The 27,716-nt window shown below is 47.2% G+C and overlaps 1 protein-coding gene across 7 annotated transcripts in view; it reads right to left on the bottom strand.

The window, feature by feature from the left end:
• PRPF40B (pre-mRNA processing factor 40 homolog B) overlaps window positions 1-27,716 on the bottom strand; it is a 206,580-nt gene that overhangs the window by 69,601 nt on the left and 109,263 nt on the right. For all 7 annotated transcript variants that reach the window (XM_082244918.1, XM_082244921.1, XM_082244919.1 and 4 more), the window contains 2 exons: window positions 19,141-19,291; window positions 13,310-13,443 (listed from right to left, as the gene is read on the bottom strand). In XM_082244918.1, the coding sequence (XP_082101044.1) occupies window positions 13,310-13,443; window positions 19,141-19,291 (285 nt within the window). The remainder of the gene's footprint in view (window positions 1-13,309; window positions 13,444-19,140; window positions 19,292-27,716) is intronic.

Genomic DNA, 27,716 nt, shown 5'->3' with positions numbered 1-27,716 from the left:
TTCCCATTATAATTTTGTGAGGCACTGTAGTGGCACTAATGTGGGACGGATGAGCACTGACATGGCATGGATGTGGCACGGATGAGCACTGACATGACATGGATGTGGCACAGATGAGCACTGACATGGCATGGATATGGCATGGATCAGCACTGACATGGCATGGATGTGGCACAGATGAGCACTGATGTGGCATGGATGAGCACTGATGTGGCATGTGTTATATTCTCCGTGTTGTGAGAGACACAGGACTCTGGTCTGGAACAACGGTTGTTTATTCAGAACTCACTGTACAGCATTACAGGACAGCTCTGCATATCATACATCTCTACATGTGTCTAAAGATGGCCACTCTGCCCCTTGACCCTTGTCATCACTCCTGGGTGGAGCCAGCCTTAAAGTGACAGTACATGTGAAACCCTTCAGGTATAACACCTTCCATCCATACCTAAAAAAAAAAAACAAAAAACAAAAAAAAAAAAACAACAAAACAAGAACAGGCATAAAACAGTACTCATAATTGTCCAATACAGTCCTCCAACTCAGGAGATTTACATGGTTTCTTCCATGTCCGGATGTGAGAACAACTTCCAGGGAAGCTCCGGGGAGAAAATGGCAGCGGATCACTTTCGGCGGGCCCGTCGAAAGTCTCGTAACCGGTCTTGCATTTGAAACCGGTCAGGGGGGCGACAGTGTCGTTGAGGACGGGCACCCAGCGACTCGGGGCTGGAGGAAGCAGGGCTGGCCGGAATGGACACCGGCGGGGCCAAGAGGGGATTCCCTAGCTCAGAGGGTGAGCAGACCTCTGGTCCAGGGCTGGAGGGCTCTGTTGGAGCTGAGTTCAAAAGTTCAGAGTCTCCCCAAGCATCAGTCTCAATGCCTCCTGATCCGGTAGGAGCAGATCCTTGAGACACTGGAGGTGCAGCCGATGTCAGGGATTCGGGCAGCTGAGAACGAGGACGCAATTGGTCCGCATGCCTTCCACCCCAGCAGCTGGACTCCTTCCTTTCTGCTTACAGAACCACACCACATGCAACCACTGGGAAAACTCCAGCTGAACTTCTTTTGGGTCGGCAGCCATGGACTGTTTTGGATATGCTCCGCCCTCAAACGGTCCAGGAACATGTACGGCAGTCCCAAGACAAGAGGGTCGAACACGACGAGATTCCCCGGTTTACAGCCCAGCAAAAGGTATGGGCCCGATCTTATGACATTTTCCTGCTGGGCTCTGTGGGTTTTGTATTCCTGACAATCCAGAGTTTTTTTTCTTCCTTTCCTTTCTCACACGGATAGTAACCTTGTAAATCCCATCCTCGTCGCCACTGTTATATTCTCCGTGTTGTGAGAGACACAGGACTCTGGTCTGGAACAACGGTTGTTTATTCAGGACTCACTGTACAGCATTACAGGACAGCTCTGCATATCATACATCTCTACATGTGTCTAAAGATGGCCACTCTGCCCCTTGACCCTTGTCATCACTCCTGGGTGGAGCCAGCCTTAAAGTGACAGTACATGTGAAACCCTTCAGGTATAACAGCATGGATGAGCACTGATGTGGCATGGATGTGGCACGGATGAGCACTGATGTGGCATGGATTACCACTGACATGGCATGGATTACCACTGATGTGGCATAGATGTGGCACGGATGAGCACTGACGTGGTATTGATGAGCACTGACATGGCATGGATGAGCAATGTGGCACGGATGAGCACTGGCGTGGAATGTATGAGCACTGATGTGGCATTGATGAGCACTGAGATGGCATGGGTGGGCACAGATGTGGCATTGATGAGGCACGGATGAGGCATGGATGTGGCACGGATGAGGCATGGATGAGCACTGAGGTGGCATGGATGGGGCACGGATGAGACACGGATGATGCATGGATGGGGCATAGATGAGGCACAATTGAGGTATGGAGGAGGCAGAGGAGGTGTGCAGCTGCAGTTTCTCTCCTCTCCTCGCACACTGTACTGACTGTTGTGTACAGTGTGCGAGGAGAGGCGAAAAATGAACCGGACATGCGCCGGTTTGTTGACAAGTGATCGATTCGTCATTGGACGGAGCGATCATGTGGTAAAGGGCCGCTCTCATTGGCCATTTACCAAGATCCGTGATGCGCCGGGTCCCAGGGAGCACAGACAGCTCCGTGTGCGCGCACCAGGGGGCATGTGGGAGAGCGATTCTGGGAGGACATCATTGTACACCCTCCCAGAATAAGCCAACCATGCTGTAGCCGTCATTCGGCTATGGCCCGGTCGGCAAGTGGTTATGCTATCACCTTTAGGTGAAGGGACACTGGCCTAGAACACAAGGCAGGAATCCCCAGCCAAGCAAAACCCCTTTCAGATTAGCTAAACCTTAGATCTGTAGTAAGCAATCAGGAACACAGACAAGTGGGGAGGGATCTCCTATTATGTAATTTAGAAAGGGATTAGAATTTAGAAAGGGATTTTGCAGGTAAACCAAAAATCCTAATTTCCTAATCGTACTCGTTTGAAAACTACCTGGTAGAACTTACTAAGTGTGTGAAGTGTGTGTGTGAAAAGAGCAGGTGGCAGCCTTACCAACATGAACAACAGAAGGTTGATGCTGAATAGCCCAGGAAGCAATAAAACTTCTGGTGGAATGGCCCTAAGGCTCCTTTCACACCTGCGTGACTTTAAAATTGGTGCGATTTCCATTGCGACATTGCCATGCGACATAACAGGACTTTGATGCGACTTTGAATGAGTACAACTTGCAATAGTGAAATATTCCTTAGGTTTTTTTTATTTTCTAACAAATTTCACATTTTTAGAAAAATCGGTCGAAAATTGATCAACCAATTCAAATTCTGTGTGAAGAATAGCTGGTTTTTAAGGAGCGGGCTGGGAAGCCAGTCGCCGCGTCCTTAACAACTGAAGACTCATCAGCTGTTAGTGAGTTTCCCCACTAACAGCTGAATATAAAAAAAAAGAATGCCGGCACTTAAAAAAAAAGAAAAATCTAAACGGTGTGGGGTCCCCCCTCTAATCCCTTCGGGTCTGGTATGGAATTGGAGGGGAACCCCACACCAAAATGTAAAAAAACATCTCTGCAAAATCCATACCAGACGCACATCCCGGACTCCCACTATGTGAATGAGTATCGGGTACATAGTATCCTATCCATTCACCAAAAAAGTGAATAAACACAGTACACAGGTTTTTGGAAATTCCTTTATGGGGAGGAATAAAAAATACAAAAAACAATGTCCCCCCCGAAGTAGAACCGTCATCAATCATGCCACCCGCCGCACTGAAAAAACTGCCCCTTACAGGAGTAGGACACTAAGCATAAAATAATTCTTGCTACACCCATGGGCAGTCCCAGGGGGTATACTCCCTCTCACTGCTATAGCCACTCAGTTTTGTTACAAGCAGTGTCAGAACTATAACTCCACAGAGGGGTTGGTGCTGTGTCCGTCAATGAACATCAGAGAAATGGATTTTACGGTAAAACAAAAATCCAATTTTCTCTTTTGTTCATTGACAGACATAGCTCCTGATATTCCTAACCATTGGGACGCCCCAAAGTAGTGTTAAACATGAGGGCGGGGGGGGGGGGGAAACAACCAAAAAATTCCCAAGGCTAAACATTAGCCAACCAGGCAACAGGAGCTCAACCAAACAACTGGAGCCCATCTGAAAAAAACAACACACCTTTAAAGAGGATCAGGTCCTCTTGTTTCAATTTTTATTGATTTTAAAAGACAATAACAATTGCAAACCAATGTACATACAGTGGTGAAAAAGGAACAAACAGGGAAGGTACAATGTTATAAACACAATATCTTGGAAGCGTGTGGTTGGACAGTGCCAAGTGGAAGGGAATACATATGGAAGTAGCGGGACACTGACCATTAAGTATATTGTCCATGTTCTAGCGGAAAAGGGTAGATAGTGTTCCCCCGGGGGCCCACCCCCCCCACACCCTACATGGGCACTTACTGTGCAGGGGGGTACAAGCGGCGGGCTCCCCTGAGGCCCACCACACCATTCTGATCTCCATGTAGAAAGGAATATTTGAAGGGAATTTACCTGTCACATTCAGCCATGAAGTCCATCTTTTATCAAAGGCTATGCAAGTACCTTGATTAATTGCTAACATACGTTTAAATGTATAGTTGCGCTGTATTGCAGTTTTGACATCAGTGATATTAGGAGATTGTTGGGAACCCCAATTTCTGAGTATAGTATTCCGAGCGGCCAGGATCAGGTCCTCTTAAACAGCAGCCTGCAAGACCTTGCGGCCAAAAGAAGCACCCGCAGATGCCAACACATCCACTTAATAAAACTTTGTAAAAGTGTGCAGTGACGACCAGGTGGCCGCCTTGCAAACCTGCGTCAATGACGCCTGATGATGGAAAGCCCAGGAGGCACTAAGCTCCCTAGTAGAGTGCGCCTTGACAGGGAAAGGCGGAACCCCTGATGGAATAGACCTGAACCACCGTCTGTCTGATCCATCTGGAAATGTTTGCAGAGGAAGTGGACAACCCTTTTCAAGGTCCATACAAGAACACAAAGAGAGTCTGACTTTCTGAAAGACTCCATAGCTGCCAGGTACACCCTAATTGCCCGGACCACTGCCAAGGCAATTTACTTTGGATGTTTAGGCCTGGGACACAGAGAAGGCAACACAATGTCTTTATTCAAATGAAAATCAGAGACAACCTTAGGAAGGAACGACGGACAGGGGCGAAGAACCACCTTATTCCTGTGAATCACCAGGTAAGGTGAACGACAGGATAACGCTGCCAGTTCAGACACCCTGCGCACAGAGGTGATAGCCATTAAAAAGGCCACCTTCTGGGACAGCGTAAGCAGGGTAATCTCCCAAATATTTTTATGCTTCTGTGGAGCTGAAACCACCATATTAAGATCCCAAGGCGGCAACAGAGCCCGCACTGGAGGAACCAAATGTCGGACACCCTGAAGAAAGGTACGAACTAGGGAGTGTGTGGCCAAAGGTCGCTGGAAGAAGACCGCCAAAGCCAACACCTGGTCTTTGATGGTACTCAAGGCCCATTTCTGTTTAACCCCCCGTTGAAGGAAGGTCAATATCCAAGCCACCGAGAAGCAGCGAGGAAGAACCCCAAGAAACTCACACCACGCAATGTACATCTTCCACATACGATGGTAGATCTTCCTAGAGATAAACCCCTACCCTTCAGCACCTGGCATTCAACAGTCAAGTTATCAAAGCCAGCGACTGTAAAGCAGGATGGAAGATCGGTCTTTGGGACAGCAGATCCTCCCTGAGAGGAAGCTGCCAAGGAACGTCAGCGACCAGCCACACCAGATCGGCGTACCAAGCCCGACGGAAGCTTGAGAGGAAGGAAGGCGTAGGGAAGGCTTAGATCAGACGATACTGACCCCACGGGACCACCAGTGTGTCTGTGGCGTCCGCCAGAGGATCCCTTGACTGACCCACAAACCTCTGCCCCCTTCTATTGTGCCGAGAAGCCAACAGATCCACCTCTGGGGTGCCACACCGGAGACTCAGCTGATGAAACACCTCCGGATGAAGGGACCACTCCCCATAGTTCAACGCCTGCCAACTGATGTAATTCAAAAAGTAGAACAATTCTCCTGCGCTCGAGTGTAACGTGATGGAGGGAAGAGTGATTGTTACGCTGAGCGCTCCGGGCCCCCTGCTGGCCTCAGAGCGCTCACAGCGTATGCCTCCAGGCAGCACTCCAGCGTCTCAGCGTGTGCGTCCCCGCTCTCTAGGGCGCGCGCGCGCCGGGACTCTTAGATTCAAAGGGCCAGTGCACCAGTGATTGGTGCCTGGCCTAAAGTGGTTGTTAAGGGTTAAGGTTTGTGAGAGGTAGTGCTGACTTAATTAGGCTTCACCTGTGCACTACCCATAAATACCTTCTCCTCCCACAGCTTCCTGCCCGGATCTTTGTGCCTTGTGCCTTTGAGAAAGCGTTCCCTGCTGTGTTTGTTTGCTTTGCCTGTTGCCGAACCCGTTGCTACCGACTACTCGTCTTTGAACCTTTGCCGCCTGCCCTGACCTCTGCTACGTCCGACTACGCTCTTGCCTACTCCCTGTGTACCACGCCATATCAGCTGCCAGAGGGGTCAAGTTGTTACTAGGGGACACGACCTGGTAGTTACCGCCGCAGCAAATCCATCCCGCCTTGCGGCGGGCTCTGGTGAAGACCAGTAACTGCTTAGAACCGGTCCTCTAGTACAACCCGTGCCATCGCCTCTCTGGTCCAGAGGATCCACCACCAGTCCTGCCGGTTCATGACAGTGATACTTCGGACTTGAATGGGTAAGACTTGTAGTCTTGCTGCTCCCTCAGGATCAAGGGTATCCGAAACCAACTGGGAAACAACAACAAAAAGAAAAGGGGCGCACCGACCTAGTGCATTACCACTAAAAACATTTATTAAAATATTAAAAAGTATATATTAGACCGTTGATAAAGTCACGTTGTGCTGTGACGCAACGCGTCGGAAGAAGCCGTCTGACGTCACTTCCGGTCTTCGGCTGAGACCAGAAGCTACCGGCATTCACCGCCATACCACTTCCACGCTACCACGCTGTTATTCATATTCTGAAATGTGAGTTTACTATGTTTTTTAATAAATATATTACAAACTTACTACACTATGAAGTCCTTCCTTTTATCTATGGTCTGAGCCACAAACCCTGCTTAGGACAATATATACATTGATGTTTGATGCTGGCTGTCTAGAAGGGATTAAGGAGCCTGTCATAGAAGTGACCCCTTTGGCTACTGGAAAGCGGATTGATCCATCCACAGTGGAGACCTTGCTACCTATTGGTACAAACGCTCTTTTTGAGTTATTTGGAGGTGAGCGGCCATTTCACTTATTTATGGATACATGCTCACCATGGCAGTGATTAAGTTTCCCGCACCTACCAAATTATTCCAATTTCCACACATCTGGCAAACTTGCTTAGACACCAGCTAAGATTACTAAGATTATCGCCTCTTTTATGAACTTTTGTATACTACGTTATTATTGCTTTACAAGGACTTTTACCTTTGGAGTATTTGCTGTTTTTACCCCCACGGCTTTTTTGCTTTTTGGGGGTATTTATTCTCTTTATATATTTCTGTTTTCACACTTATTTATTTATTTATTTATAGTGTGCCTTTACCACTTTTATGTTCTTCTGATCAGATTTTTACTGAATCAGATTTGACACAGTGCACCTTGATTCACTGTCACTTTATTATCTGTTTCCTTTCAGTGATTGAAGTTTTTATATCATTATTTATTGTGGTTCACTCATTTGCACCTTTAGCACAGTGCACTTCACCACATCACTTTATTATCAATCATTTTATCAATATTTATATATTTTGTAGCTCTAATGTATTCTTGCTATGTCCATGTATATTATGTGATTAATTAAGCGCTGATTCATTTTTTGACTATTTCTTTGCTTTTATGTATGTGGTGACACTACTTAGAATTGGCTGCTAATATTGCGTTCTCTATCACACTCTACTCTGCCTGGTTTCTACATCTTGTTTATGGCCATCGCTTAGGTCTTTTACCACTTAAAAAGTATATATTACCCTCACAAAATCCAAAGATTCCATGAGTCAATAGGGGGACCCCACAATCGGTAACAGAGCACCTAAACAATCCTCAGCAGAAAGGGAGAGGACCCCACCAGACTCGCCACCCAGCAGAAACAGGCACCTGCAGCCACCAGGATAATCTGCACTCAACATTCGGCTACCAGGAAGTGAAAAGATCCAGGAGTCAGCACCAGGGGATTAGGAGGGGCTTCCTCTGCCGAAATTGCCACCCATAGGGCTCCACTGTCATGGCTGCCGCTATTTTCAATCGCAAATCACCGCAAAATGGCCACCGGACTACGGACTACAAAAACATGGCCGTTGTCTATAGAAACACACAGCCTAGAACATAATGGCGGCCCCACGTGGCACTAGGAGGCTTACAGGGACCCAGGAGGGAGACCAGGCCTCAAGGACAGATCCAGGCAGAACGAGGGAACCTGGCAGGAACCCCCACCAGATACGACCCCCCCCCGCACAGTCAAACATCCGGTCGCCGGCGGCACACCCCCCCCCCCCGGGCCCCACATCACCATCCTGCTCCCCTCCCAGGAAAGTGGCCAGACCACCCAAACAGCTCCAGTGTGGAGGGGGGCCGGGTTAGAGACTTGGCAAGGAGGGGGGGGTGCCTGCGGGAAGAAGGGGAACCCGGGGTCCGTCCGTCCCAATGAGGGGCCCATGTCCACCCCAAAAGCCTCCAGGGGGGGAGCGGGGAGAGAGGGGACAGCTATTTACCATACCAGGAACCAGGTGGGCACCGCTCCAGGCAGAACCCCTCTCCATCAAAATGGGGGGCTGTAGGCCAGGAGGAACGCTGTGACTTGGGCCGAGACCCAGTCGTACGCGACCTTGGGAGGCGTTTAACTTGCAGGTCAGCCCCCGTCCAGTGGGGCTTTGTCACGGCCAACCTAGCATGAAGCTGAGGTCTGCGCGCGCTTGCTGGCCAGACTGGAGTGACCACTGGGTCTTGATTATCCTGCCCGCTGCCCAGACCGGCAATTGATTGTAGATCTCACAGGAAGGAATCCAGGAGGAAAAAAGTTTTCTATCTATAAAATTTTGCTAGGACCAAAGATCCCATCAAGGAAATAGGTCCTTACTTCTGACTAGGCAGAAAAAAACTGAGTGGCTATAGCAAACAGAGGGAGTATACCACTGGGTCTGCCCATGGATGTAGTCAGAATTATTTTCTGCCTAGTGCCCTTTTCCTTTAGGGGACAGTATAACCCAATGGTTATGAAATCAGGAGCTGTGTCTGTCAAGGAACGAAAATGAAAAACAAGAAAAACCTCTGGCCCAGACAATCGCTACCGCGGACTGCCTGCTTCTCCGTCTGACAGCTTTTAAATACCTAAAGGGTGGGGCCACCCAGTAACGTCACCGAGTAGTACCGCTCCCTTGTAACGTCATAGACCGATGGAATGCTGGGTCGGTGACGTCGCTTAAAAGCCAGACCAAAGTAATGCAGGAACTACTTTGAAGTCGCTGCGACTTGAAATTGTACAGATATGTACAGTACTTTGGGTTCCTAAGTCGCATGCCAAGTTGCACAAGTGTGAAAGGAGCCTTAATTGGGAAAGGAGGAACCCTGCCTTTGATACCACTGACCTGAGAAATGAATTGATGAATCCACCTGAAAAAAATAGATCGAGAAGCAGCCTGACCCTTAGGGTATCAACCCTCTGTTACCAAGCTTTGTAAGGCCCCCAGCTGGAAGTCTAGTCTTCTACGGACGCAGCTTTGTGCCTTGAGGTTCTCACAACGACACTCTGAAGTTGGGTCTGTTGACCCTTGTTATTGTTGGGCCTTTCGGCACAATTCTGTTTTCATAGTTGTTGCCTGCTCTAATCATTCATTGCTTGGGGACATCTCAGGGTCTATAAATATCAAGGCTGTTTCCTGTACTATACAATTAGGATAAAATAAATTTTGACTTACCTGGAAATTGCATATTTTGGAGAACAGTGTACAGGTTCCCCTCCCATCCTGTTTTACTCTTCATTGCTAAATACAAAACCTAGGAGTAGGGTTTGATTATATAAGAAACGACCAGGGGGTCACTTATCAACCTATAACCCAGGGTCCATAAATATCAAGCCCATGTCCTGTGTACTCCAAGATATGAAATTTATAGGCAAGTCAAAATTCCTCCTTAGATGCACACAGCTCAGCAGATCATAGCTATGGGGGCACTCGGGGAAGAGAAGGAGCCTAGAGCGCCGGAGGGGGACACCAGAATAGGAGGTTAGGGGCCCTTCTGTGCAATGCAATTTTTTTAGCTTTACAATTAGTTTAAAGTGGAGTTCCAGTCGTTTTTGGGTTTATTAAAAATCAGCAGCAACAAAACCGTAGATGCTCACTTTTAATAAACACACACTCACCTGTCCCAGGATCCAGTGATGTGCTCACTTCAGTCATCCCTTCTCTCCCTCTTCTCTCCCCAGCACCGGCATCTCAACTGTGGGCACCCGGCTGTGACAGCTTGCGACTTCATAGCCAGGTGCCTACTGCACATGTGTGAGTCGTCCTGTGCCTCCTGAATGGTCTAGCAGTCTTCTGGGACCTGTGATGTGACCTGGGCCTAGGCGATCCGAGCAGAAGACAAAACTAGGTATCCACTCCCCCCCCCCCCTCAAAAAAAAAATTGCATGTCAAATGCCGCAGGGGAGGAGTACTCAAAGTGGAACATCCCCTTTTGGGTGTCTCTCTGCTTTAAGTACCATCAAGAGACAGATTTAGGCCTTGGCTGTTTTGTTTCAGAGGCCTATAAGGAATCATTTATTGGTTAAAGCCTTTGTGAAGGGTGTCACATGGATTGTTCTGCCTGTTCAGCCTCCCTTGTCTTCGTGGGGCCTTAACTTGTTCTTGTCTGTTTTGCAGACTTCGCAAAAGACATGACTTGGCAGAAAGACATGGTTGCCTACTGCCTGGGTCTGATTCTCAGGGACAGAGCACTTCGCTCAGACCTGTGTAACTCCACTTTTGTGTACAAAAAAAAAAAAAAAGTAAATATAACAAAATAAAATAAAATACATATACAGTACAACTGCTACACAAACATTGTAATTTATTGAGAGTACCTGAACATTTCAATCTGCACAACTGTAATTTCTCATCTCTCATTGCAATAAGCCAACCCAAATGCATTCTGAACAACAATGGAGCACAAAATGCCTCAAAAATGTCCTTTTCCCGTTTATGGGATTGGCTCACGGACTTTTCTAGAAGTCTGCAAGGAGATACAAGTCAGATTGTAGGCATTCTCTGCAACAGAAAATTCAGTTGAGTTGAGTTGAGATAAGGATTATTTACTTCTACAGAGACACTGCAACTTTTCTCATCAGTGCACCTGCTGATTATAATGAACACAGGCCTTTTAATTTAGAATCAGTATCCAAAAGACATGGGTCAAACGAATAGCCATTTTTTCATGGCAGAAAGCAGGTAGGAATCTGCAACAAAATTTGTTTAAATCCTTGCAGTGTACATTGATCACCCAGAGGCGATTGTTTTTTTTTTCTCAACAAGAGTGGATGTACTTTTTAAGGACTGGGTACACTCCCACTGCAACCACCAGAGAGAAGGACACCTTAAATGGGGTCTGTAGGAAACACAAGCGCCATCTAAGTGTAGCATATCAAGTATTTATTTGGGCAAAGGTATACATGTACTCACACTTGAGTAAAAAACAAAGCTTGTGGCATTGTGTAGCAATGTTCCTTGAAGGGAGGGATGTTCCAGGATGGCTTTGGCGGCTGCAGCTGACCAGAACACGCCTGAAGGATGTCAACCCTTACGGAGTGTAGCATGCTTCCGCATGCTCCGCAAACGCATCGCCTTGGCAACTCCCCTGCACCCGAAAGTTGATGATACCAGAAGTCGCGTGAACTCCTTGCTACACTGCGGAAGGGCTGACATCCATCAGCCGTGTCCTGGTCAGCTGCAGCCGCCGAGGCCATCCTGATACAACCCTCCCTTCAGGGAACATTGCTACACAAGCAGCTGTCTTAGAGAGCTATCACACATCTCCAATCAACTTTGAACGAATACATTTTCATTTTATTTTTTCTTTGATGGATTATATTTTAATTGACTTGGCATTTGTCCTGCTATTCCCACTCCACCACCTATGAGGATTAGCTCCTGTGTTCTTTGCGCCAGTATGACCATTTTTATGTAAATAGGGTCTGTAGCCTTTAATCTGTGATGTCTTTAAAGAGTGGCATCTCATCCACCGGGACTGTCAGGGTCTTATTCAAGTAGGAAATAGTCTGGTCAATAGCCAGAGAATCCCATTTTTTGTGGAATTTCTCTTCCAAGGGGTATCGTGAGCAAATTGCTTCAGTTGTGAAAAAACCTTCTCCAGGTAAGCCCAATGGGCATACATCACTTCTTGTAAGTGAGGGTGCACTGTAAAGGACTGGAGACTACCAGGGCCCAAAATCAGTGACTTTAGGGGAAAAGCATTCTGACAATGGTAACGTCAGATTAGTGCGCACCACACCTCCCAGGAAGACCACTGTGATCTGCTGTGTCTTAGAAAGCCCTGCACCCTGAGATTCCTCTTGGAAGGACTTATCTACAGGGGATTTTCCTTTGATGCCTCACCCTACTTCAAAAAGGAAGAGGAGAAAGAGAACATCTATGTTTGCAACCCAGGTGTTCCAAATCAGTGAGAACCGCTGATCTCACAAACCAGAAATGGTTCTGGAAAATTCCTCCCTGGACACAAACTTAGAGAGAACTGAACCCCTAAGACAGTGGAAATACCGGTCAAGGGCAGAGATTCATAGCTAATTTAAACTTTAGGGAAGTCATTGCATTAACTGATAGAGGGATCTGTCGAGATGCTGACTGCATGGAGCTGCAGCACATTCTTCTGCCCCAGGGAACCAGTAAATTGGTGGCAGAACATGTGCAGAACGCAAGTACGACATCATCAAGCAAGCACCATGCCCCCAGCCTCTTTTGATCTCCGCTACCGTGAAAAGCTTTGCTCTAAAAACAACCAGAAACAGCCCAAATGCACTGGCACACCAAGAGAAAAAAATGTGACAAGCTCCACAAAGCACAGAGGCCCTCACCAGTCCAGTAGCAGGGCCACCAGGCCCACTCTACACCCATCATGGCAGGCACATCTAGTAAGGCCTCCAAGGACTTGACTCCCCTCCAGTGGGGTGACTGCCCTGGACCTGTTGCTGTGCTGAATTTCACTACACGTATTTTACAAATGGCTGAACAAAATTATTTCTGTTTGTGAGTCACCTGACACTGCATTATTATTTATTTCCACGGCAGACCAAATAGAGGCATTTTTTGGTAAAAGTAATACGGGTTGTGTTTTCTATAATGCACTACAGCACACATGGACGGTGACACCTTGTGTTTCTTGTGAGTTACCAACTGTTCATTATTTGGCTGGGAACTATTTACATGTTATTGCAGCATAAATGCTCATTGTCACCTGTGGATTAGTACAGAGGGTAGCTGCTATCACAGATTATATCCAATCTTCAAAGAAACAGATCCATCAAATGATATCATAAATGCTAGCCACCATCTAATTACTTCCAAGAAGGAAATTATACACAGTTAATTCTGGCGTTTTCACTACTGACTACTGAATATATTTTTAAATTGGCAACCCCGAAATGTCTAAAAATGTTTGCAAAGGAACATTAGACAATTCACAAAAATTTAGATTGGATGTACCTGGAAAGATTCTCGATTTTTGCGCTGCTGGCGTCTCTCGCGAACACGGTTTTTCTCTTTCTCTTCTACTTCATCTTTCTCCAGAGCTCTGATGTGCTCCTCAAAGCAAATGAGGGCATCTTCTTTATCCATATCTAACACAATATAATAGGCATATTATGTTATTTAAGGGATTATACAGACAGAGTTGCTCTACTGAGTTGGGTAGCATTTGCTGTTATGATTGTTATTAATGGATATGAGTCATACAAGTATAGATGGGAGTATGCAAATCCTTTGTTGCAAAATGTTTAAAGAGGAAGTAAAGCTTCCTTTGTAACTTGTACCTATAGGTAAGCCTATGATAAGCCTTACCTATAGGTACTGTAAATATCTCCTAAACATGCACCGTTTAGGAGATATTTACTTTGCATGCAGCCAGTCACATCACTGGCGCATACGCTCCGAAGGAATGGGCGCCTGTGCCATTCCTTTAGAGCACTATGCCGTGAACATCGGCTACTGTGCGCATGCGCGGGAGTGACGTCATTGCGGCTTTGGCCAATCAGATGGCCGGAGGACGCGAACCCGGAAGTAAGACGGCTGAACATGTCGGCCGTATCACCGGTGAGTGGGCGGTGCTGCGAGGGCTTCGTTCTAAGGTATTTCATAATGAGCTAGTATGCGATGCATATTAGCTCATTATGCCTTTGTCTTTCAGTTTTTTTTTTTTTTTCATTTTTTTTTCTGAAGCTTACAACCTCTTTAACAACTTCTGGATCGGTAGGATTTACCCCCTTAATGACCAGGCCATTTTTTTGTGATACGACGCTGCTGACGTTGTATCCAAATAAAATTGATGTCCTTTTTTTCCGACAAATAGAGCATTCTTTTGGTGGTATTTGATCACCTGTGTGATTTTTAGTTTTTTTGCGCTTTAAACAAAAAAAGATATAAATAATATTTTTTACTTTCTGCTATATAACATTCCCAATAAAACAGAATTAAAAAATCAAATGTTTTCATCATTTTAGGCCAATTTGTATTCTGCTACATATTTTTGGTAAAGAAAATCCCAATACGTATATATTGATTGGTTTGCGCAAAAGTTATTGCGTCTACAAACTAGGGGAAAGATTTATGTCATTTTTATTTGTATTTTTTTACTAGTAATGGCAGCGATCAGCGATTTTTAATGGGACTGCGACATTGCAGCCGACAGATCGGACCCCTAACTGACATTTTTGACACTTTTGGGGGGACCAGTGACATTACTACAGTAATCAGTGCACACTTCCTGTTTTTTATCTGCTTCTTGTAAGTACGATTTTAATAAATTCTGGATGTTATTAAGAAATACTGCACCATGAGATTTCCTTTGTTCCTCTGAGTGGAGAGCTGGAGGGATCTGATCAAGTGTTCAACCCCTGATGATCGTATGATGCTGCATTTGGGATTGGTTTGAACTTTGGAGGATCCTCTGCCTGCACATGCTATATCCCTCTTGTTACCTTCCTTTTGGTAAGGTGATTGGGAGATCACATTGCGGTGGTGTGTGCTAGCCCTTGCACTGAAGGTGGTGGAGGAATCTTCCTATTAAGCGCTGCTTATGAACTTTTTATTTTTAATGTGTATTGTCAATACATTTTAGCTGGCTGCTTGAAGTCCTTTTGAACTGCAGAGTTTACATGGGTCTTCTTCCTTTTTAAACGCAGATTTATATTTATTTATTTTTAAAGTAACTGTACTAATGACATTGGCAGGGAAGGGGTTAACACCAGGGGCGACCAAAGGGGTAAATGTGTCCCTGGGGGGGTGCTTGCTGCATGAACACAGAGACCCATGTTCCTAAATAGGAGGAACACAAGATCCCTGTGTTCATAACTGACAGAACAGTGGTCTGCAGTGTTTACAATGGCAGACCGCCATTCTGTCTCCATGGGGAGCGACAACAATCGCAGCCGCTGGACCCGCTGATTGGCGTGCACGCGCCCCCGCTATCGGTCCCGTGCAAGGTATGTCGTTTCAAGGGACAGAGCCGACCTGCCGCAGTAAAACTTACTACGGCTGGTCAGCAAGCAGTTAAAAAGCTACAGAAATAAATTCCTGTCATCGCATAAAGGTAATGTACAGTCTTTTCAATTATTTTTAGATAAATGTGTAAAAGAGATCAGACTGATGTATATAATGTTATCAATGGGGGATATTTACTAAAACTGTTACACACAGAATATGGTGCAGATGTGCATAGCTGATTGGTTACTATGCACAACTGCACCAGATTCTGTGTGCACCAATCAACTACCAGGTTTTATTTTCAAAAGCTTAATTGAACAAGCAAGTTAGAAGCTGATTGGTTACTATGCACATCTGCACCAGATTCTGAGTGCACCAGTTTTAGTCAATCTCTGCCATTGTGTTAATGTATTAATAAACCTGTATATAGTTTGTAAATGTAAATTTATGTATATAATTTGAAAATATGTATGCACTAGGGAAAAACATACAGTTACATATGGTGACTCCTGCATTTTAGGGCTACACAATAGTAGTATTTCACTTTTTCTTGTCACACTGCAAGTCTGAGTCAATGCACTCCTTAGGGCTCTTTCACACTGTCCGCCTCCGTAGGCAGATCCGTGCTGTTCAGCGGGGATCGATCTGCGATCCCCGCTGAGCCGGCGGATGACAGCTCCGTCTCCGCTTGCAGTGCGGAGAGGGAGGTGTCACAACCCCCGCTGCTCTCTATGGGGAATCGGATGAGAGCGGACCGCCTGTCCGCTCTCATCCGATCCCATCCGATCGGATCCCCAGGACGGATGGAAAATAGGGTTTCCATCCGTCCGGATTTCACGGACAGGATCGGATGCGGCTGGCAGCGGGTGTCAGCGGACATGTCACCGCTGACATCCGCTGCTCCATAGGGCTGAATGGGGCATCCGATCAGATCCGCCTAAAAAACTGACAGGCGGATCTGATCGGACCGCCCGTGTGAAAGAGCCCTTATATGGCAGAGATCTTATCTCAGCAAAGTAATTGCTAATTGAGTGTTTGGTCCCTCTAATGATGAATCTACAAATGGCTAAATTTAAAGCAGAACTGTACTCATAATAACTTGATGAAAAATAATGTTCTTTAGCAAGGAACATACATTCCACAATAAAATTTATGCTACCAAAATTAGTGTGTGCTGTAAATTGCCTCCAGCATTGTTCCTGTTTCTTCTTGCTGGAGGTTCCCATTTTTCTGAAGCCCAGAACTCCTGAGCAGCAGTAAATCTAGGCTGTTGGCAGATTGGCCTCTAGTGCCTCTGATTTTTGGCACAATGCCAAAAATGAAGAGCAACTGAGCGTGTGCAGAGCAGGGTAAGACCGTGTATTATTGGAGTATAGGCACTTACTTCATGAGTCGTAATTATTTTACACATATGCTATATCTATTTCCCTGTACTGAACAGTGAACAGCAGTGTTAAACATGAGGGGTGGGAACCAAAAAATTCCCAAGGCTAAACGTTAGCCAACCAGGTAACAGGGGCTCAACCAAAAAACCAGGGCCCACCTGAAAAAAGCAATACGACCCGCCGGTGGCGCACCCTCCTGGCCCCCATCGCCAGTCAGCGCCCTGCCCCCACCCCAGGAAAGTGGCCAGACCATTCAAGCAGCCCCAGCGCATGTAGAAGGGGGGGGGCGACTGCAGGAAGGAGGGGAACACGGGGGTTCGATTGTCCCAAGGAGGGGCCAACGCCAACCCCAAAACTCTCCAGGGAAAGAGGGGGGACAGCTACTCATCATACCAGGAACCAGGCGGGCACCACTCCAGACAGAACCCCTCTCCATCGAAATGGGAGGGGGGCTGTCGGCCAGGAGGAACGCTGCAACTCGGGCCAAGACCGGGTCGTATGCAACCTCGCGAGGCGTTTAACACGCAGGCCAGTTCCCGTCCAGTGGGGCCATGTCGCAGCTGACCTAGCACAGAGCTGAGGTCTGCGCACGCTCCTGCCCAGCCTGGGGTGACCACTGGATCTAGATCAAGGGTGTCAAACTAAATTTTATTGTGGGCCGCATAAGCATTATGGTAACCTCAAAGGGCCGGCTGTATCTGTAAGACTATATAAATTTATTCACAGCTTTTTTTCTCAGCGAGAAAAAGTGCAGAAACTCAACCACACCCCACCCCAGAGTTCAGGGGTTCGCTACATATATAGTGCAGAGTTCAGGGGTTCCCTATGCACAGAATGCAGAGTTTAGGGGTGTGCTACATACAGAGTGCAGGAATTAGGGGTTCCCCCACATTCCAGCTAAAAAAAGCCCTGGGTGTGAGGACCACATGAAATAACCTGGAGGGCCAGATTTGGGCCTTGTGTTTGACACATGTGATCTAGATTATCCAGCCCGTCACCCAGTCCGGCAGTTGATTGTAGATCTCACAGGAAAAATCCAGGAGAAAAAAAAAATTCTATCCAAAAAGAAAAAAAATTGCCAGGACCAAAGATCCCAGCAAGGAATTTTGGTACTTACTCCTGACTAGGCAGAAAAAAACTGAGTGGCTATAGCAGAGAGAGGGGGCATACCCCTTGGGATTGCCCATGGATGTAGCCAGAATTTTTTTCTGCCTAATGTCCTACTCCTGAAGGGGGCAGTATAACCCAATGGTTATGAATACCAGGAGCTGTGTCTGTCAATAAATGAAGGAGAATTATTGTTTTTTATTTTCAATTTCATCTATAGTTTTTTGGAAGAAAAATTACTGCATTTTGATTTAAAAAACACACTAAGGTAACAGCATTGAATGATGCACTAAAGACTTAAGCCAGCCATAGATGCTTCGAATCTCGGCCGGTTCAGCAGGAACTGGCTGAAATTCTAACCATCTATGGGCAGGCTGATTGTACCCAAGTCGATCTATTGATCGACTTGGGTACAACTAGCATGTGAGATTTTTTACATGCAATTATTGCCGCTAGCAATAATCATTGTTTTCTCCCAGCAGGGACAGCTCCCCACACCCCCTACCAGGACAACACAATAGCTCCAAGGGAGGATTTCCCCCATCTACACTGACTGTGTTAATGAGGGAATCCAGTGATGTTCTTTCCTGTAACCTGTGGTCATATCATCATCATGGCCTGCCTTACTGGTAAATAGCGCATAGCCATCTAACAGACGTTTGATTTCTCCTGTGATGGGCATTGTGAGATGATAAGATCAACAGAGATTTCAAGCTGTTAATAAAGGCAGCACAATCTAATCCTGTTGATGGTCAGTTTTCAGGCTGTATCATAAAAAATGTCTAGCCTGTCCTAGACCTGGATTACAGCAGCTGTAAAATCTGTGTCTGCTTAGCACGGATGAAAGACATGAGCACTTTTCTCTTTAGTAAATACAGAAACTTAGGTTAAACTATGGCTCCACATTTAAAAGAGAGTCACATTGGATATTTGTTATAATATGAAATTCCACTCTTGAATAGTGCAGCCATACCCCACAGGTTTTCCTCTTTTCAGTTTTTCTACTTTTATTCTCTCTTTGTTGGAGCAGAAGGGGCAGGTTAAGTGACAGGCTGCACTTCCATCCTGTCTCCTGCCTGAGCTCAATACTGAAAGCAGACTATGATTTAAGACAGATACAGTCAGGAAGAAAAATAACCAAAGGAAGTGTTATTTGACTTTTTTCCTCCAGCAGCACAGATTTTGTTGATTATCAAACCTAAGCTTAGACATAGGACAGTAATACCGAGATGGATAACGGCACACTGCAATATACAAATGCAGCTTATTTATTGTTATAAATATGTTTGAATATTATGGTTTTTATTTTGTTCTTTTATTTTGTATCTATGAGGGAAAACTTACTCTGCAGCTCGTCGTCCTCTGCAAAGATGGGGTTATCCATGAGATATTGCTGGGCTTCTGACCATGTAGTTTGAAAGCTGACATTGCTCATCTTATCTAGGATATTCTTCAGTGCTTGAACATTGCGTTTCCTTAGCTGCTTTGCCTGTTCCTAATATGACAGGAGAAAGAAGGTTTTACTGCATGCAGTATGCAATAGAAAATTGAAAAAATCCCCCAAAGCAAGCAAAATGTACAATTAGTAACCTCTCTAACATGAAAATGTGATATCTATTGCCTGTCTGATTCAATTTATTTTCTGTTAAAAACAGCAACGGCCATCACAACGTATCTGCTTTCATTCAGTGTGTCCATGCAGGCAGATGATAAATCACAGGGCTGATCCACTATGGAAATGACCACAAGAACAATAAACATCATGTCAAAGTCCGGCCACATTTGTAGTATTCCATTAAGGCTGGGTTCACACTGTGTGTGGGCGTGGCTCACAGTAGTGAGCCAAAGTCCCAGGGGGTATACTCCATCTCTCTGCTATAACCACTCAGCTTTGTAATAAGCAATGTCAGGAGAATAATAACTCCACCGGGGGGGGGGGGGGGGGGGTGCTGTGTCTGTCAATGAACATCAGAGAAATAGATTTTACGGTAAGTCAAAAAAATGGATTTTTGTAAGAACTTACCGTAAAAACCTTTTCTCTGAAGTTCATCAACAGACACAGCTCCTTATCTTCATGACTCATAGGGTTATGCTCCTCCTTCTACGAATAGGCACTAGGCAGGGAAAAAAACGTAACCACACCTATGGTGGCTGTCCCTGCAGGCATAACCCCTCAGACTCTGCTATCATCAAACAGTTTAGTTGCAAGCAGTGTTTAGAAGACAAAAGACCCCATACCTCAGAAGTAGGGGGATGGGTGCTGTGTCTATTGATGAACTTCAGAGAAAAGGATTATAGGGTAAGTGCTTACAAAAATTCAGTTTTCTCTATCGTTCATCGACAGACGCAGCTCCTTATCTTCATGACTCAGGAATGTCCCAAAGCAGTATAATCATGAGGGGTGGGAAACAACGCAGAAACAAAACGTAAGTCCCCAATGGCTAAACTTAGCCAACCAGGCAACATGGAGCTCAACCAGGAACAACTGGAGCTCACTCAGAAAAAAATTGAACCCTCAAAGAGAAACTAAACAGAGTTCTCTTGTAAACTGCAGCCTGCAAAACCCTGAGGCCAAAAAGATCATCCGCGGATGCCAACACATTTACCTCGTAGAATTTTGTGAACTTATGCACAAACGACCAAGTTGCCGCCTTGCAAACTTGTAGCACCGACACCTGATGGCGAAAAGCCCAAGAGGCACTCTCGTAGAATGAGCCTTCACGGCAAAAGGAGGAACCTGGCCCCTCAGTGAATAGGGCTGTACCACTGTCTGCCTAATCCATCTTAAAATGGTCGCAGAAGACGCAGTCAATCCCTTACGAGGTCCATCAGTAAGGACAAAAAGAGCATCTGATTTTCTAAAGGACTCAGGGGTCTCTAAATAAACCCTGATCGCCCGAACCACATCCAAAGAATGCAAGGCATACTCCTTAGGATGATGAGGTTTAGGGCAAAGTAAAGGCAACACAATGTCTTCATTCAGATTAAAATCAGAAACAACTTAGGAAGGAACAACTGATTAGGTCGATGCCTGCGCACCACCGCACCACCAGATAAGGTGAGCGGCAAGACAACGCCCCCAATTCAGATATCCTGCGGGCAGAAATGATCGCAACCAAGAAGGTAACCTTCTGAGACAAAGAAAGCAGCGAAATATCCCAAATTGTTTCAAAAGGGGGCTTTTGAAGAACAAATAACACAAGATTTACAGTAGATCCCACGGAGGTAACGGGGATCGCCTCGGAGGAGCAGTATGGCGCACTCCCTGGATAAAAGTCCGGACTAGGACATGCGTGGCCAACTGGCTAACGGGCGTTGAAAATATATTACAAAAGTCGAAACTTGGCCTTTGATAGTACCCAAAGCCAACCGCTGTTCAACCCCTTTCTGCAAAAAGACCAAAACCCTATCGAAAACAAGCGAGGGTGCACCTTCAGCGATTCGAGCTCGCTCTGAGCTCCAAATTAGCGGAATTTTGATTCTTCCATTGTCCAGGTACCCTGGGCACAGAGCTTCCCCAGCACCCTGCCCCAGCCCGACAGGCTGGCGTCCGTGGTTACCATCGTCCAGAACAACGGAAGGAAGGACTTGCCCTGGCACAGGGCTCCTTGCAAAAGCAAGTCGTGTACCGCCCCTCGCAAGTCTCTTAACCGAACTCGGGATAATTGAAGATTGGACGGGAAGAACCTGTCCGACGGATGAGACCGGAATTCGATCTTGCATACTAATCAGGACAGTTTGTGAACCCATTTGTCCTGAATCAAGGAGGTCCAGGGTTCCTGAAAGAATCAATCAAGATTGGCCGGACTTAGATATTCCTGACCATGGCTTCTTGGATTACTTAAACGGTTTACCTTTTTCTTGCAACCCAGAGGCACAAAAAAGACGTTTGTGAGCAGTAAAGGAAGGCCCCCGCCTAGTACGCGATGCCTTGCCCTTAGAGAATTGGGGCAGATTAGTGCTCTTACCCCCCGTGATACCTTTGATCAACTCATCCAGGGAGGATCCAGACAGCCTCTCCCCTGTAAAAGGAAGATTAGTCACAGCCTTCTTAGAAGCCTGGTCAGCCGACCAACATTTCAGCCATACCATGCGCCTTATAGCAATCCCCATTGCTGACATCCTGGCCACCAACAAAGCTGAGTCCAGGTACGTATAACACATGAACACCAGTGCTTGGGTAAACTGGTCTATTAGTTCCAGTACCGCAGGGAAAAGCCATGCTGTTTCCAAGTTACTTTTCAGTAACTTCACACATTCAGTAGCAGTCTGCGCTACTAAAACAAGGTAGCCTTTAACATGTGACCTGCTACCACATGGCGGAACAAGGATTCCACCTGTCTATCCACAGGATCCGGAAAGGTTGGAGATTCTTCCACCGGTACCAGAGTCACTTTATTCAACCTGGCCACCAGAGAATCCACTTTCGGTGGTACAGTCCTCCTATTGGACACCGCCTCCGCAAAAGGATAACGACGTGCAAAACGATTAGAAACCACCAACATGTGCTTAATGCGTTGCCATTGTTCATCCACTGTAGTATGAAACAATTCTAGACAAGGGAACACCTTGCCCGATTTACGGGATTTGCAGGAGCCAAAAGACACCTGCGTATCTGACGCTGTAGGTTCACCAGACAATTTTAGGGTTTCCCGCACAGAAACTATTAGGGCTTCCACCAATGCGCGTTCTCGCGCGGCGGCTGATGAGGACATCTTTACCGTCAGAATGTGAAGACACCCACCCCTCAAGGTGGTCTTCGTCCGCGGCGACCGTATCTGTCTCAGAGTCCGAAGGCCCTGCCGATGGAGGTGAGGGCGGAGGGCGTTTGCAGCTGGCAGTACCAGAAATGACAAAATCCACTTTTGACATCAGGCTTTGCAAAAAAACTGCAATTTCTGTCTGCGACTATGAACCGGAGGATCCCGCAGTCACTTCCACGGGGTCTGCAGGTGAATTTTTATCCTGGGACTCCATTGCTCAGATAAAAATATTTAGTGTAATGTCCCTTTAAGACCGCAAAACTGATATTACTGCAGATTCACAATCTCTGATTATTATGTAATAATAGCAGAGCAGAAGAGGAACAAACCCACAGGGAAACCCAGGAACGTTACCAGACCACAGAGAAGCATCCAGCCTGATCAGTGTAAAAACGAAACTAACACTGTCTGCACAGGAAGAGGAAGAAGCTCTGCCTCTATCATTACAAGTCATGCCGCATGCCTGTCCATCCCACGGACCTAAAGAAAATGGCCACTCATACATTCTCAGTGGGGAAGTATAGAAAATGGCTGCCCATGCAAATTAATGGGATAACAGAGATCATGAACCACAGAAAAATGGCAGCCCCCACGGCACGCCATGCGGTCTCTAGGACCCCCCAAAGGGGTCCCAGAACAATAGGCATCTAGAGGTCCCTAGCCAGGAACCCACCCAGGACAATCCACCCCCCATAAATAAGTGCCATAGCGGCCGCATTATTAACGTCCCCCAAGGTAAAACCTGCTAGGGGTAGGGGAATGCTAAGGGGTACATCAGATTAGTCCTCCGGGGTGCCAGGGAACCGAGGGAGCCCCAAAGGTCTGACCATTCCAGAGAGGGGCCCACGCCCGCCCCACGACCGCAAAGGGTGTTTGGGGGGACAATTTTATTCACCATACCACGGTACCAGATGGGCGCCACTCTGAAACAGATGACCTCCAACCCGGGATGGGGGTGCTGTCAGCCAAGGGGATGCTGCAAATCAGGGCGTTCCAGGTCGATGCATCCCAGCGAGACTGTCCGCTCGCAGGCTCGTCCCCATCCATCAGGGCACTGTCTTGGCGAGGCCTAGTTCTGGACTATAACATGCTCACGCTCGCTGGCCAGGCTGGGAGACCTTAAGGATCTAGATTATCCAGTGAGAAACTGCAGCTGGCTGTTGCTTGTAGTTCCTATGGATCATGGTCCTCAGGAACTAACTAGTTAAAAAATAAAAAATCACAAACTTTCCCTGTTACAGCTAAGACCGAAGTCCCAGCAGGGAGCTAGGTCCTATTCCTAACACTAGGCAGAACAAAATTGTTTGATGATAGCAGAGTTTGAGGGGTAATGCCTGCAGGGACAGCCCACATAGGCGTGGTTACGTTAGCATAACCCTATGAGTCATGAAGATAAGGAGCTGCGTTTGTCGATGAACGATAGAAAAATCCAGTTTTCTCTTTCGTTCATTGATGCACACAACTTGTGGTATTCATAACCATCGGGACGTCCCAAAGCAGTGTTAAACATGAGGGGTGGGAACAATCAAAAAACTCCCAAGGCTAAACATTAGCCAACCAGGCAACAGGGGCTCAACCAAACAACCAGAGCCCAACTGAAAAAAACAATACACCCTCAAAAGGATCAGGTCCTCTTAAACAGCAGCCTGCAAAACCTTGCCAAAGGAGGAATCGGCAGATGCCAACACATCCACTTTATAAAACTTTGTAAAAGTGTGCACCGACGACCAGGTGGCCGCCCTGCAAACCTGTGTCACTGAGGCCTGATGACGGAAAGCCCAGGAGCCACTAAGCGCCCTAGTATAGTGCGCCTTGACAGGGAAAGAAGGAACCTGACCCCTGATGGAATAGGCCTGAACCCCCGTCTGTCTGGTCGCAGAGGAAGTGGACAACCCTTTTCGAGGTCTATCCGTGAGCACAAAGAGAGAGTCTGGCTTCCTGAAAGACTCTGTCAGCTGCCAGGTACACCTTTACTGCCTAGACCACATCCAAGGCATGCAAGGCAATTTCCTTTGGATGTTTAGGCCTGGGACACAGGGAAGGCAACACAATGTCTTCATTCAAATGAAAATCAGAGACAACCTTAGAAAGGAACAACTTACAGGGGCGAAGAACCACCTTATCCCTGTAAATCACCAGGTAAGGTGAACGACAGGATAACGCTGCCAGTTCCGACATCCTGCACGCAGAGGTGATAGCCACTAAAAAGGCCACCTTCTGGGAAAGCGTAAGCAGGGTAATCTCCTGAATATTTTCAAAAGGAGGCTTCTGAGGAGCTGAAAGCACCAAGTTAAAATCCCAAGGCGGCAATGGAGCCTGCACTGGAGGAACCAAATGTCGAACACCCTGAAGAAAGGTACGCACCAGGGAGTGTGTAGTCAAAGGTCAATGTAAGAAGACCGCCAAGGCCGACACCTGGCCCTTGATGGTACTCAAGGCCAATTTCTGTTCAAACCCCCCCCCCCCTTGAAGGAAAGTTAAGATCCGAGCCACCGAGAAGGAGCAAGGAGGAACCCTAAGAGACTCACACCACGCAATGTACGTCTTCCACGTACGATGGTAGATCTTCCTAGAAGTAGATTTCCTAGCTTTCAACAGGGAAGGAATCACCGATTCAGATAAACCCCTATCCTTCAGCCCCTGGTGTTCAACCCCCAAGCCGTCAAAGCCAGAGACTGTAGAGCTGTAAAGCAGGATGGAAGATCGGCCCTTTGGACAGCAGATTCTCACTAAGAGGAAGCATCCAAGGAACGCAGACGACCAGCCGCACCATATTGGCGTACCAAGCCTGGCAAAGCCAATCCATAGTCACGACGATGACTGGAATCCCTTCTGCTTCAATCCTGCATAGAAGTCTGGGCAGAAGCTTGAGAGGAGGAAAGGCGTAAATCAGACGATACTGACCCCCGGGTAGCTACCAGCACGTCTGTGGCGCCTGCCAGAGGATCTCTTGACCGAGCTACAAACCTCTGCACCTTTCTGTTGAGCTGAGGTGCCAACAGATCAACCTCGGGGGTGCCCCACCAAAGACACAGCTGATGAAACACCTCCGGATGAAGGGACCACCCCCGTGGTCCAACGCCTGCTGACTGAGATAATCCACCTTCCAATTTTCCATATCGGGAATGTGTACTGCGGAGAGGGCTGAAACGAGCCATTCTGCCCACCTTAGAATGCCGGCTACCTCCAGAGCCGCCAGGATGCTCCTCCTTTGTGATTGACATAGGCCACGGTCGTGGCATTGTCCGATTGAATGCGCACTGGACAACCCTAAAGATGACCTGTCCAATGATCCTGACACAGTCTGATCGCTCAGAGTTCCAAGACATAGATCGGTAGTCTGGACTCTTTCAGCGTCCAGATCCCGTGAGCAGACTGCTTGCCGAGGGCGCCTCCCCGGCCAAACAGGCTGGCATCCGTGGTGACCCCTGTCCAATACAAGGGGAGGAAGGATTTTCCCAGCTGAAGAGCGGGAGAACGGAGCCACCATATCAAGGACTCCCTCATTTTCTGACTCAGCCAGATTTGATTTTCCAGAGACTGGGGAGTCTTGTCCCATTTGGTCGGAATCTCCCTTTGCAGGGACCTCGTATGGAACTGTGCAAAGAGTACCTCCTCAAAGGTAGACACCATCAGGCCCAGGACCCTTATGCAAGTCCGGAGGGACTACCATCTGTTGGACAGCAGGAGGCGAATTGCAGCTTGCAATTTCTGGAGCACGTCCAGAGGAAGGAGCACTCTGGCTAAGGCCGAGTCCAGTGTACACTTCTGAAAGTTCAGAATCCAGCCGAACTCCCTCGTTCGTATTATGATCTCCAGGTTGTCCACCAGAGCAGAGGGAGATTCCGCTCGCAGAAGGAGATTATCCAAATAGCCCAGTACCGCGATCCCCCGTTGGCGAAGCAAGACTAGCACTGGGGCTAACACTTTTGTGAAGACCCGAGGAGCAGAGGTGAGACCAAAGGATAACACCACAAACTGATAATGCTCCTCTCCCACAGCAAAGCGGAGGAAACACTGGTGACTGGCACATATTGGAATGTGAAGGTAGGCATTCTTGATATCGATAGAGGCGAGGAAATCTCCCTGGCGCAGGGATGCCACCACCGTTCAAATGGACTCCATTCTGAACTTCTGTACCCGCACAACACAGTTTAGCGCCTTGAGGTCCAGAACTGGATGCACTTTACCTTCCTTCCTGGGGACTGTAAACAGGTTTGAGTAAAAACCCTGAAAACGTTCTGAAGTCGGAACCGGAACAATCACCCCTTGAAGGAACAGGTCTTGTACCGCCCCAAACATGCCCTGTAGGCAATCTGGGGACAGGCGCAAGTTGGAAGAAAAAAACTTCCTGGGGACAAGAGTGAAACTCGATCTTGTAGCCGGACCAAATGACTTTGTGGACCCATTTGTCTTGCACTAGGGAAGTTCACGGGTCCGGAAACCAGCGAAGACTTCCCCCCACCCCCGATACCAGTGAAGGCACACCTTCATGCTGAAGGAGCCTTGTGCACGAGTTTGGAGAAGCCCGATCTTGGCTTGCCAGACCAGGTTTGTTTGCATCCTCCTGAAGAGGCCCTGAAAGGCCTAGAGCCCTTGTTAGTCAACCCTGAGGGACGAAGAAACTTCTTATGAGTGGAGAGGATGGTCCACATCTACAACGAGGTTCCTTGTCTTTAGTAGCCTGCGGAAGAAAAGTACTCTTCCCTCCTGTGAGACCTTTAATGATGTCATCCAGGGTAGCTCTAAACAAGCGATCTCCTTGGAAAGGAAGATCAGTCAAGGCCTTTTTTGAAGTCTGATCCGCACGCAGACCAACACTTGAGCCTACAAAAAAAGTCGAAGAACCACTCCCAAAACAGAGAGGCGAGCCATCAGAGGACCCGCATCCAAAGAGGCATCACAGATAAACTGCAGCCCATGGATCAGGTGGTCCACCAGCTTGGCAAAGGCAGGGGGGAGCTAATGTGGCTAATGTGCTTTCAACATGATCACTCAAGTTCCCCATCAAACAATGCTGTTCACATGGTGACTACTATCTTGACAGCAAAATTGAACTTTTCCCATCCACAATCCGTATATCAATGTTCACAGCACAATACCCTAAGCTGGGAATGTACTAATAAATATCCTTCCTTTGGGAGCCCCCAGCCGACA

This window comes from Pelophylax lessonae (genome assembly GCF_965119305.1).
Source record: "Pelophylax lessonae genome assembly, chromosome: 2".
Taxonomy (NCBI): Eukaryota; Metazoa; Chordata; class Amphibia; order Anura; family Ranidae; genus Pelophylax; species Pelophylax lessonae.
Note: the sequence above shows the minus strand (reverse complement) of the source record. Positions and strands in the feature narration are given on the sequence as shown.